Here is a 13780-nt window from a genome sequence, read left to right on the forward strand (position 1 = left end):
GCTGTTTTCAGATTATTTTTTCCTGATAATTTCAAAGATGTTTAAATCCATGATAAATGCTTCAATAGAAGCAAGCATTCTATAAACAAAAAAAAATTCTTACCAAAGAACATCAGCACAACTCGAGCTATTTTTTTTCAATAACAGCCAAACACTTTTTGTTTGTTTTCCACATCAGTCATGTTTAATCAACCTCTCTGAGATAAATTAAGAGATCATATCACAGATTTTTTCCCTGTTTTTACTCAAATACTTTGTGTTTAGGATGATGCGTATGTTTTAAAAGCTATCTAGTTCACATTGCAATTGATGGAAAATTGGTTTTTAGAAGTTTCCTGTACCTGGTCTAACTTTGAAATTAGCTCTTCTTTGAGCAGGTGGTTGGACTAGATAACCTTCAGAGTCCCTTCCACCTGAATTATTCTGTGATTCAGCAGCTGCTCTTAAAAACATGAGTGTTATTTTCAGTTTGAACTTCACAGACTTGAGCTTTCAGCCCCTCAGTCTTGTTATGCTTGTGCTTGCAGAAGAACATTCTGTTATCAAACATCTGTTCACCATTTTCTAAATGTAGATTATGATAAAGTCTTTACCTTAATTAAACCAGGTAAAATGAGTTACTCTAGTGTCTTCACCAGGCTCTATTTTCCTAATTTAAGAGCAGTCTCATTCTTTTTAATGTGTGGATTCCAGAAGTGTTCAATGTTATGTGTGCAAGCAACATATTTTAAATATCATTTTGTCATGTCCACCATTCAAAGGCTGCAGTAGGTCTCTACTGAAGTGTGATATTGGGAAGTGGCATTCAAATGGCAAATACAAAGTTTTAAGTTCTTTTCAGACCTGCTCCATCATAGGGTTTCTTTTGTTTTTTGACTTAACTCATGCTGCTTTATTGTGCTAAGATAATGAACTAAATATTTTACATGTATAAGTACTTCTATGTGTTAACTGTCCCCAAGACTTGTCATAAAATATTCTTTACAGTATCTGAAAATTTCAGCAGTACTTGCAATCACTTTCAGAATTGTAAACTAAAATTATGAATGTTGTATCCAAGTCCTATTAATCTTTTTTTTTTTCTTTATCAGTATTCAGAAACATGCTCTTTTACCTTATCAGAGTTGTGAAGGTGTCCTGTACCTTTGAAAGATAGGATGTTCTGGATAGTGCAGAAGCTGGCTTTTATGTAATACTGTTGCTGTGACTATTTTGCAGCTCCTTATTTTACTGTTTCACATAAAGAAATAGAATGCAGCTAATAGAGAAATATAATGCAGCTACTATTTTTTAAAAGTTTTAAACTCTAAATAAAATAAAATAAAAATAATATAAAAAAAACATTTTTTTAACCTCTTCTTGTTTATGCAGGACAGAGAAAGAATATCACTAGAAGTATTATTTATTTTCTAAATATATATATATTTTTAAATAAAATAAAATTTTAAATATATATATATATATATATAAATTCTATAAATGTTAGTCCTGGAAGAATATATATATATATATATATAATTTTTATTTTTTTAAAATGAGATCCCCAGTGCATTGCTATGTATCAAGAAAAAAAAACAACATAGAAGAATATTGTCCTACATATCATAATATTTTTAGTATAATATTGCAAGTGCTTTTAACCTCTCAGTTAAAATAGTCTGATGTATTAAAAAAAAAAAAAAAAAAAAAGTCAATATGCATATAATTTGGAAGGAATCCCAAAACCATTAACATTTTTAATGCTAATGTAATCTTGAATGTGCAACCTAAGTATAGCTAACATTAATTCTGCTCTACAAAACAGTAAAATTTCAGTTTTACTGTACAAGTCTTTGACCTGAACTAATTAAGCTCGTTCAGAATTAAGCTCATATTGTGTTTCTAGCACAGAAATTAAAGGAATAATTTAGATAGGACCATTAGCTCTGAAGTCAAGCTGTAAGCTGTCCTGTGATCATTTGTTTCTCTTGGTACTTGAAGGGTTAAAGGTATGCTGTTTGAAGTGTGTACAAGTTGTAGGGAAAACTGCCTTGGGCAATGCCAACCAAACTGACTAATTGAAATCTTTTTTGTGCTGAAGAAAATAACAGTATGAATACAGAAGAAACATCAAAGGGATGCTTGACCATGAAATGCTAATATAAATTCTTCTGTGTTCCTGGGCACTCACAATCTGGTTTTAACTTTTATTCCGTGACAGTATTTTGAAAACAGTCTTCACTCAGAAATTAATTTCTCTACAGAAGTGCCAGTCCTCCCAAATGAACTTGATGCTTAGATTTGAGGCTGAGACAGTCGGTTGTGCTCCAGGCCTGTGCGCGGGGCTGTGGGGCTCGCTCAGGCTGAAGTTGCCCTGCAGCAGCCTCGGGTGCACCGAGGGACACCTTCCTTGGTGCGGTGCCCCACGGGAGCAGGCTAATGAGCTGGACGTGGCCTCAGCACTTAACTGCGTTTATTTTGTTACATAAAAGCACCCCATTGACACAGCAGGTAGGCATCACAGGCGGGCGCCCACCATATAGGAGCCTGGTGGGCTGCATGCCTCAGGCACGTGGCGGAAGGTTCTGGAGCTGGGGCCGCCAGGGCCACGGGCTTGGCTGTGGCTGCCCTCAGAGGTGACCAGGTTTGTGGGGAGTTCCAGGCGTTTCTATTTTCTTCTCACACTGCCTGGCCAACTTGTGTTTTCTTTATGCTCCTTTTAATTTTTTACTAAAACATCTTGAGGGCTGGGGTGGCTGTTCGGGGTGTTGACGGGCAGGAGAAAGGTGAATTAGAGCTGCCTCAGAGCACTTGGGCCCTCTTCTGTAGCAAAGGGTTGAATACTGTCTTGCCGTGACTCTGTCTTGCAATATAGGATCTTTCTGAAAAAATCATCAAACATTAAATAACAGTAGGGATGGTAGATCTCTTTTAGGAAAAAGCTTCAAAAAAGCAAGTAGTGTTCTAGCCACCTGAAATTCTGTTAAATAAAAATGTGAGTTAAGGGACTAATAAGTTGTGGATTGCTAGGATTTATTATCCTTAAAAAACTTGCAAAGTGGACACACTATGTTTAGTAACTTTAACATTGTATTTTTCAATATATCTATTTTCTCTTCCTTCCCATGCCTTATAGTAACACACCCTACCTTGCTGTACTTCTGACGTGACTGCATCCCACGCAACCTGTACAACAGCTAGCAAGCGTTCTGCCTGGCAAGGCCAGGCAATGTCTCTCTCTCTCTGATTATCAGTGAATTTCCAGCATGCCAGATAAATTATATTCAGTTATTTTTTTCTTGCTGTCACAAATCTGTCCCCCTGGTTTACATGTATATTATTGTTGGTATTGAGCACAGGATTTTCCTTACTATAAATGGAAAAATAGATCCTGGAGCTTAGACAACCACAAGAGAAGTATGGATACTTTTATGAAATAATCCTTTGGGCATGACAACTAAAGAGCTCATTTGTCTTTACAGGTAAATCTGTAAGAGAGAGCTATCAGCATAAAGTATGCTTTTCTTTCTTAATAGGAGATTTAAAATAAATTTAATTAATTGTTGTTTTAATTATTTATTTTTTATTTTATTTTATTTTACCACAGGATTGTACAGTGTATGAAACAGAAAATAAAATTCTTCATGTGGTAAGTAATCTATGTATTCTACTATGGTATTCTCTAGTCCTACTAACCTACTGGATACTCCCTCTCTTGCCCCCCTCCACACAGTTCCCTGGAGTAATGCTCTCTCTGTCATACCTGCAGTTAATTGCAAATAATTATTGTTCTCAGGTTGTTTTAGAAGCTTCATGGTACTATGAGATGATACATTCTTAAAAGTGTAGTACTCTTACTAGGACTGCTGATGTGGAATTCCATCAATGGATCCATCACCTATTGCATTACTAATTTCATTGGTTGTCAGACTGAGAACACTGTAAGAGCCTTCAGCACTCTAAAAATCTAATGACTCAAGGGAAATGGAAGAATCTCATGCAAAGTTATTGATTGGATACTGGCCTTTAAGTGCAAATACTTTATATTTTCATGGTACCAGCACAGAAAGCTTATACTGACAGTGAGATAGAGTTAAAATGTATTGTTAAAGGGAAATCTCAAAGGATTTACAAGTTCAGATAAGCTTTTGACAAGCTCTAACCAAGTTCCTGACTTTTTTTTTTTAAAGCCTTTTACACATACTCTGCTTCCAGCAGGGATTAAAATTTGCCATAAAACATTGATGTGCTGTTAAATTCTGAAAGCCTGCAGTGACTGTCACGAAAAAAAGCTTACTATTACAAACCTGATTCTGAAAAGAACTTCTAAAAGCACCTGAAATCTTCTGGGATTTGGAATGTATATATATATATACAAACATCTTTTAACCCATGACTTGTAATTCTAACTGTATACAACTTCTAGAACTCCATTTTATCAGGAATGTTACTTTTGACTTTTCTACCTGTTCTGGATAGAAGCATGAAAAGGTAGAAAAGGAGAGAAATGTTTCAGTTATAAGTCTTTTCTAGGCTTAGCAATGAAAGTGTGATGAGCCCTAAGGAGCCTGGATCCGAAGACAGTAGAACTCGCCACAGCCTGATCAAAATCACCTGGAGCTACTGCAGAGCATCCAGGCTCTGAAAATCAAGTTCATTACCATAACTCTGAAGTGGAGTGAGAAGAATCACCATCTTTCTCACAGCATCTTAAAAAATAAAATAAAAATTAAGGATACTGAATTAGAGAATGAGCTTTGTAAATTATTAATTCCCTTTATGGTCTTATTTTATTTCTTAAAAATAATCAATAACATTAAATAAAAGAAAATGCTCCAGAAAAATAATTGTGATACTCTAAAGTAAAATTTTACATTTATGAGACTAAGGATCTCTAACTCCACACCACATGGAACTTTGTTTTAAATCTGAAAGATATTATGAAAGATATAGTAGAGTAGTGAAGGCAGATGTATAAAACAATGATTCAGGATTGACTTTCTTCATCGGTTACCAGAGAGCTACAGTGAGGTGTAGATTTGTTTGGAGGAGCTCCACAGTAGGCATGTGTATCCTCAGATGATGTGATTGCACAAGTCATATGAGTAGACTGTATCTACTCTGCAACTCGGGTGTTACAGGAAAAGATAAATTATGAAGGAGTAGTTTTCAGGATCAATTAACAAACAACAGCACATGTCTGAGAGTCAGATTTCTTTTGTCTGGATGTCTGGTCAGAAAAATATGTTTTATAGGACTCTGTCAGTTCTGTGTATATATATATACATATATATATACAGTACACCTATGATAATTAAAAATGCCAACCTGCTAGTTGCTCTTTCTCTCTGCAGTAAATGCAGATCATGAACTTAAATTCATTGTACAGACCTAGCAGTAGCTGCCATAGTAAAATATTTTTGTGACATACAAGTTTCTGTGGTTTGTTAAAGACTTAGTGCTGTCGTAGAGATTCTGTTCTTGTCACAGCACATTTCAGGAGTGTAATAAATAGTTTTAGACAGCCTGTAGAAATGTATGTAGAGTTCCACTGCATCAGGTACTGAACTTCATGAAGCACCCATTTTTGTTTGAGATTTTCTTAAGTTCAGTGGTATTGCACAATCTAGAGAGCACGAACATAGTTTCACAGTGTTTTTGGAACTAGTACATAGGATTTCAGTGCTTTCTATTTTTTTATGCTAAAAATACTTTAGCATATGCTAATGTGTTTCCTCATATTGACAGTGTTAGATCAAAGGTTAGTTCCAATCCCTGTGCTGTTATTCATGAATTCTCCTCAGTTGTTCCCATCAATACTGTCTCAGCCTTTGCATTATTTGTAACTGATGTCAGGTCTGTCTTGTATCTGCTGTACTACTTTTACGGCAAACTGGTATTTTTAATTATTCCAATATATTATTATTGAGTATTTTGCTGCTGCTAATCTCCTACATCAACTTTCAATAACTTTCAACTTTAAATAACTTTCTGAATTGTAGTGAGATCTTAAAGATTCATAAGATTAAGTTTGTTTGAAAACTTTTTTATTTAGTTCCAAAGTTTATTTACTGAGAAAGTATTTGCAGGTGACAACTGTAAAATTATAAAGCATAAGAAAGTAGATTGTGTTGTCTGTGGATTTAGTCTGTACCTCATCTGTGTGTATGATCTTAAAAAGATGTCAAAGCCTAAGAGGGTGCCTTAGTTTGAAATCAAAATAGTATTTTGATATGATAGTAATTCAAAAGCTGGCTGAAAGTATATACACACAGCCAGAACAGCCATCAGGCGGTATGTAGACTAGCAGTAAAATACATTTTTTGAGCCATCCAGTTTCCATATCTGTGGTGGGAGAAGACAAGACCTAAAGTTTTGTTTACGGTTTCTGGCCCAAAGCTGAAACTGCTAGAAGTGTTCCTGTTACTTTGGTGACCTTTAGCTGTAGTCATGCATACCTGAATGTGAGGCTTTGCATCTTGCATCTGGTACAAAATGCCAATGCCACATCCGGTACTGCAGAGCTGTACTTAACTTTCCAGATGAGTAACTATACAGTGAGTTGAAATATTATCTATAAATTCAGTCAGTTAATTTATTCATTGTGACAACTTTATTTGTTTAACTTATATGTATAGTGTCAAATGAGATATTAGAAATCCTCATGGTTTTGCAAATGCCTGAAACAAAACTTCCCTTAAGGGATTTCACTACCATTTGCAATAATTATTGAAAATGAGAGTATAGCCCCCAAAGGAAAATAGATGCATACAGTGTAACTTTGACGGGAAGACCATTCTAGAATTCATCTAAATTAATGCTTTCAAATTAGGTTCAAATATTTTTAGGCATATTCTTTTTGAAGGAACACTTTAAGAAACACATGCAAACATGGGAATAAATCTTTACACATGAAAATTCTCTGAGAGTCCAGATCAGTTTCTTTCTGATCCACAGACTTGCTGTTTGGCTTTGATGAATAGGTTTAATCTGTCACTATCGCTGTTACCATTGATGCACTATGGTTCTTACTTGGAAGGTGTTTGTGTGGATTCACATTAAGGTTTTGAGATCTTTAGCTGGAAGGCATTGTAACATAAAATTATTATGTTGTTATATTGACCTAGAATACCAGTTAAAGGATGTGTTTGAAGATGCATAAGAATTTTATTTCAGGCACTGTTTCTGCCAGTGTTATTTTTAACAAAGGAAAGACCCAAGTTGTATAATGCAAAATTCACTGAGTTACCATTGTTCGTGGAATTTCTCTGATTATTTGGTAACCGAAATAGGTTATTAAGTTGGTGTATAAGGCATTTATTTTGCCTGTTTCACTCTACTTCCATTGTATTTGTACTGGTACATCATAATAACAGATGAGTTGAAGTTCATCAGGCTTTTTGTGTTTTTTTTTTTTTTTTTCAAAGTGCATATAATCAGGGTGGAGAAATTAATTCAGGTACTTAGGTGTTCTCAGTGAATAATAAAATATTTTGGTCAAAAGAGCTGTACACGCATGTATATTTTATTGACATGGATGTTTTCTGTTCACTTAAGCTCTCATTCTTGACTTTCCAGCTCCTTGACAACCTGTAGGTTTCACAATGCTAAGAAATAAATGATCTGTTTATTCTCAGATAGTTCTCAGAAGAACTTCTTTGCCAGTAGTTGCGGTTGAATATGAGTAATTATATTGACTTGTTTTTCTTCATAGTGTAAAACCTTGTCTGGAATTTGTGACCACATCATTTCACTCTCATCTGATTCTCTGGTGTCACAGTCAGCACATCTTGAGGTAGTTCATCTCACCAGCATTATGCCCAGTGAGGGTTTGGTAAGTAGCAAAGCAGTTTAACTGTTAGAATACAGAATACAAGCATCAGTTCCTGAAAATGATTTCTTTTTTTAATTTGTCAAGAAATCAAAATGTATTTTCATGCAGTGTCCTACTATTTCTTTTTGTAAGCTGAATCTGATTTCTGAAAGTGGTTTCATTAGCATCAATGTAAATAAAAGGATTGTAATTAAAAAAAAAAAAAAAGCTTGTTTTACCTAGGGCTTCATGTGCAACTGGTAAACATATGAGCATATAATTAATTACCATTAGTTAATGTGCTTTGAAAATGATTAGTGGAAGGTATGTTTCTTGGTCTTGTACTGAAAGAGTTATATGCCTCCCTTATGATTCAGTTCAAATAAAACTTTAATTAATATCATCCAAGAAACAAAACACATCCCTTACATTCATAAATTATTGTTCACTGAGCAGACTAGGTAGGTATCTTCTGAACATCCTGGCTGCCTTGCAGTAGCAATTGATCATACCATTAAAATTTTCCCTTGAGTTGATAATGTAATAATTATTTGGCTACCCTTTGTTAGTGCTAATGTACTGTTATATTTGAACAAGGGCTTTTTATGAGGTTCTAGGTGTCCATGGGCAAAGGTTTCCATCTCCTCTCCCTAGTCCCCCACTTCACAATCATTCTGACATCAGTAGGATGTAAGATTCATAGGGATAGTGCCTGGGAACCTAACATCCTGCTAATACTAGAACTTTGGAACAAGATGATCTTTAAGATCCCTTTCAACTCAAACCATTCAATAAAATCTAGAGTGTATGGTAGCACTTCAGGCACTTGGATGTTCTTGCACGGGCTCATCTGCAGAAAATTCTGGTACTGACAATTTAAAATATGTTTTAGTGTCATTATATGCATTGTGATATGTTTCTTATTTGTAACCGAGAGTGATTTACAGATTTGTTCTAATTCCTGTTAGTTGAGATGTTTTGTATTATTTCACCGTGTTATTCTTTGCTCTGACACTGAATAGTAATGAACAGCATGTGCAAGTTCCATCAAAGTTACAAGAGCATAATTATTGATGTATGCGTATTAATTTGAGACTGCTGTATTTTAATAACAAGTAATTTTTTGTATGACTAGATATGTTACTTTAGTCTTTATAGTTAACAAAGAACACTACAGCATCATAAAATGCATTTAATTTTAATTCTGTGGCATCATAGACACTTAGCCCAGTACATACTCCTAAAGACAGACAAATTGCTTGCTGTGCTGCTGCATCCTAATTGCCAGATCTGCTCTACTTGTGGCTTGGCCTCTCTTGGTCCAAGTTCTGGGTTAATGCAGGGATATCCAGGAAATGCCAGATCAGTGTCATTTACACCTTGTCCAGTATATATATTGTAAAACCGTCAGTGCTTCTGACTTGCATTAAGACTACTACATCCTGTCCACTAGCAGTCTGGATCTCTGTGACTTTCCTTTCTATCCAGAAATGTGCAACATTAGGCAGGTGGCTTTCAGGAGTTCTCGGGTATGAATGGTATACTTTCTGAGCAGCTTATCATGCAACCTCAGAGTACGATTTAATCCTTTAAGGCATAGGTGGCGGAGGTAAGACTTGTTGGCTGCATTGTCGTGGCCAGTCATGTGGCCTGCAGTTTCCTCCAGACTGCCCTCTTTTCCAGCAGAACGTCAAGCAGACAGGGCCTGTGTTGTACCACTGCTGTAGGCTGGGCTCCATCGCTAAGTGGAAGAGCTGTGGTGTACTTCTCCATCTGCAGCGTACCGATAAGTTTGTAGCCAACACAACTGCAGTAACTGGGTACTGCTGACAGAGGACATGAGACAAATACTGCAATCAAAATTGCCCATTTAAATTTTTTTTTTTAGATGAAGTGAAATCACCGTGAATGACTGAGTTTTCTATGCCTAATTGTGAAGGCACTATAACATGGTAGGTTGGAAAGTTCTTTATAATCAATTTTGCTGACATTATGTTCTGCTTAGGAAAAAAAAATATAAAAAAAGGACTATAAATGGGAATAAAAGAAAAATCATGTGAATAGGAAAAGAAAACATTAATCAGAATCAAATATAGAACAGAGTAATGAATTACAAATGGCTTTCTCATGATTGTATAGCAGTTTTTTTCCACAGGATCTCTGCTCCATTCAAGAGAAAAATGAATGCTTTTCACTGAATGGAAAGTATTCAGAGTTCCATTTTTATCCTTATCATTCATTGTAGGGTTTGATGTCGTATTTACCACACTTCAGCTAAGCTCTGTGTTCCTTTGAGATACTAATTTCATCATGAGATTTTTTTTATGGCCTTACTGGGTGCTTCACAGACACTAATTAATTTATCCTCAAAACACACTTGTGAAAATGATACTGCAATTCTAGTTGTATAGATAAGAATCTAATGTACAGAGAAATTTGGGCCAAAATCACCAAAAATCTATTTTTTGGGACTCAACTGGAAGTACTTACCATGTGATTTTTCAGAATGCTTGTTACTTTTATAGACTCAGTTTAAAACAGTCTCTCTTGATTTTAAGTATAGCTGAGGTTTTCAGAGCTATTGAGAACTCTAGCTACAGCTTCATACAGGGCTGGCACCTAGAAAATGAACTCAATTGTTTGCCTTTGGTGAAAAATCTATTGTAAATTATTTGCTCAGATTTATATAAGAATTCAGTTATCTGGAATAATATTCAGTTGCCTTAATTATGAGTCTTTCTCTATTTGCAGAACTTCATTTGCAAAATTGCTTTTATTATATATCTTCTAATTTCTTCAGCAAATGAGCCAGAAATCCTACAGATACTGCATAAACTTACACATAAACTGAATTAATTTCGAGGTCCAAGTCCATGCAGTTACTACACTGAGTCAGTACTCCTGCGGAGGTGTGTCTGTGTGTTTAATTGTTTATATAAATTCTGTATCCTTACATTTTCACAAAGAGATTATTTAATTTGAATGTGTACCTTGAGTTCTAGCATCTTCGAGCTTTCTATACATGCATTTATGAGCTTAATAGTCTTTCTTTCTTGGCCTCTAAAGTGTCTTCTTTTTCAGTCTGCTTTGTCAAAAAACAGTCTCATCTCGCGCATTCCTCAGAAGACGCTCTCTGCTGATAGTTTCATGGCTGTTTGCTGGACAAAATAATTTCCATTGGGAAGCACACCTTAGAAACATGCTACTTTTTTTGTCTCTTTCTATTCCTTCCCAGCCTGTACCAGTCAAATGCCAAAACACTCTCCATATATTCGCTATTACATTTTAAAGTAACTCTCAACATTGTCAAACTCCGTCTCTCTTGAATTGTCTTACTAGACATGGTAATCCAATTTACCATTCTTTCTGCTTAGACAAAGACAGGTTTCCATTCATTTGCATAATAAACTTCCTTTTGAAGTTACAATAACTTGCAGTAAATGTAACTGCAGTGTGATTTTAATTTCTAAACACTGCACACAACTCAGTACAAGATCAGCATGATCTCTCAGATCAGCATGATTTTTCAGAATATCATATCTGTCTGGTATATCAGAATATATGGTATCTGATATGATATCTTATATGTAGAGAGAGAATATCTGATATGATGCTATCATATCAGAATGTCATAACCAGTTAAGAAAGAGCAACTGTTTGCTTCTATCCCAGAAAAGGCAAAAAAGCCACCTCCCACTGAAAGTCTCCCATCCAGAGGCTAGGATGTGTTTCAGGATTTACAAGTTCCCTCCTCTGAGTGTTTTTTTTTTTGTGTGTGTGAAATACGCTGGCAAAATATCCATCTTACTTAGTTGTAGCCTGCTGGTTTTGCTGTGTTTTTACTTTGACAGTTCATATGGCTGGCATATATGGAACAGTTCACATGCAGTTTGCATAAAGACCTACGAAGTTTAAGCAGCCAATAAAAATATTTTTGTTTCTATCAGATTTTATTACATAAAGTAATAAGATCAAAATAATGGATATTTAGGTCCTATAATAATGTATTAGCTAAGAGTTAATTGAAGATTAAGGCTTCTATAACAATATTAAAAGAAGAATATTAAGAATATTAAAAGAAATTAAAGGAGAATATGACTGTTCTGAATAAGCTGAATCAATACGCATGCTTTAAGTCACAGGTACAATAGAAAATAATGGTAAACAAAATAACTATTTCTAGCAGTTTCAGGAGTGTTTGCAGTTACTACAATTGGATCTACTTAGTTATTCATATCCGGGCTTGGGAAAAGCAGCCTTGATGCTTCAGATCAACTGCAGGATTAAGTCAGTATTTGTCTGGAACTCACATTATCTGACTGAATATTTTTCAGAATGTATTTCCATTTCTTTAGGCTTATTAATCATTTAAAAATGCTTATATTAGTAGAAATGGAATGAAGCAGAGATGAACAAAAAGATGGACAATAGCCCATTCAGTTGAAAGCAAAGCCCAGCTCTAACCTAATTCAGGTTGTGAATACTTGTGTGCTTTTTTTTTGGTTCACAGAATGAAAGCTTGTCTACTTGACTAAATTTTGCAGTTTTGGACATTTACTTATAATGCAGAATGGATTATTTTATTTTTTAACTAGAAGTTTGATGAAAATGATCCCTTTAAAGCCTTTCATTTATATCCATAACGTGACTTTGTATACATATATGAGCAACTTGAAAATTTGAAGGCTTCTGCTAAACTGTGCCAGAGTTGCTTACAATATGCCTGGGAGGTTTTAGTTGTGCTTTTCACAAATGATGATTTAAAAAATGAGTACCAAAAGTAGCATTGACATATATTGTCCTTCAAAAACAACATTTTTCTGACTGTGTCTTTTCTTACTGAAGGATAAATTATCCTTTAAAAACCTTCATACCACAGAAGGCAGTTGAGAGCTGGATTCAACTTACACACTGCATTGTCTGTAAAGAAGGGTAGGCAAGTGCTGACAGGTGGCATATCAAGGATATGTCTTTTAGGGAAAAACATTTACAGGGTTGGAAAGAGGGATTTGAAGTGTTGTCTTTCAAGCAGGGAACATATCTGGCCTCTAGAACACCCAGCACAGACTAAAGAAAGCAGTTTTCAGAATTGGTATGTGTTTCTCAGGGGGTTCTTTTTAAGAATATTTTCAGTCTTATTTTCATAATTATACTCAAAGCTTTCTCCTCTGTGGAAAAATATTTTTGGAGCTATTACTCTATACATGATGGGTATGTGTATATAAGTATTTATGTTATTGTTTATGTTTTATATATAAATATTTGATAAATAGCCTGCATTCTGAACTATATAGAGGAATAACTGAATGTAACTTTTTTTTATTTTTTAGATAAAATACAATCTTTCAGACTTCTCAGGTAATGTATCTCCTCCCGTAAAGGAGATACAGTGCTACCGTAGCGGTCAACGAAAAACAACTGACATTTTTCTTTAAGGGGATACAAGGATGAAAGCTTTATCTAGAACAATTTGAATCATTCACAAAAATACTTTATTGTAATGTATTTTGTTGTTAAACTTCAATAGCTGAGGTGAAAGAGCAGATAGCAAACTGTAGGATAATTCTTAGTTGATTAGTCAGTTTTTCTGTTTCTCAGATGTCATATGTTAAAGGACAGAATCGGTGGTTTTTTGTTTTGTTTTGTTTTGTTTTCCCCAAAAAATACATATAACTTAACAAGAGGCTAGGAACTTTGAAGAAATACTTTGAACTATGAAGAAATATATGATAAAACTTAGTGAAAAGTTACCACTGTGTTTTATTTTCACCTTAAAAATCTATTAATCTATTGATCCATTAGGTGAGGAATTAATCTTGTCAACAGGTAAAGTGTTAAAATTGTGATGTTAAGTTTGATAATAAAAGTGTGGCTGGAAATGCGACTGAATGTCATGATGTGTTACGATGTGTTAAAGTAACAGACGTCTGTGATGGATGTGGTGATGTTGTTTAACATTCTGGCAAAAAGTTCATTGTGGAAATGCAG

General features: G+C 34.8%; 1 protein-coding gene across 4 annotated transcripts in view; it reads left to right on the forward strand.

The window, feature by feature from the left end:
• The window catches only part of LOC121077343 (connector enhancer of kinase suppressor of ras 2-like), a 180609-nt gene that overhangs the window by 85388 nt on the left and 81441 nt on the right, over positions 1-13780 (forward strand). For all 4 annotated transcript variants that reach the window (XM_040572539.1, XM_040572536.1, XM_040572540.1 and 1 more), the window contains exons 5-6: positions 3587-3628; positions 7694-7813. In XM_040572539.1, coding sequence (XP_040428473.1) covers positions 3587-3628; positions 7694-7813 — 162 coding nt within the window. The remainder of the gene's footprint in view (positions 1-3586; positions 3629-7693; positions 7814-13780) is intronic.

This window comes from Cygnus olor, chromosome 13 (genome assembly GCF_009769625.2).
Source record: "Cygnus olor isolate bCygOlo1 chromosome 13, bCygOlo1.pri.v2, whole genome shotgun sequence".
NCBI lineage: Eukaryota > Metazoa > Chordata > Aves > Anseriformes > Anatidae > Cygnus > Cygnus olor.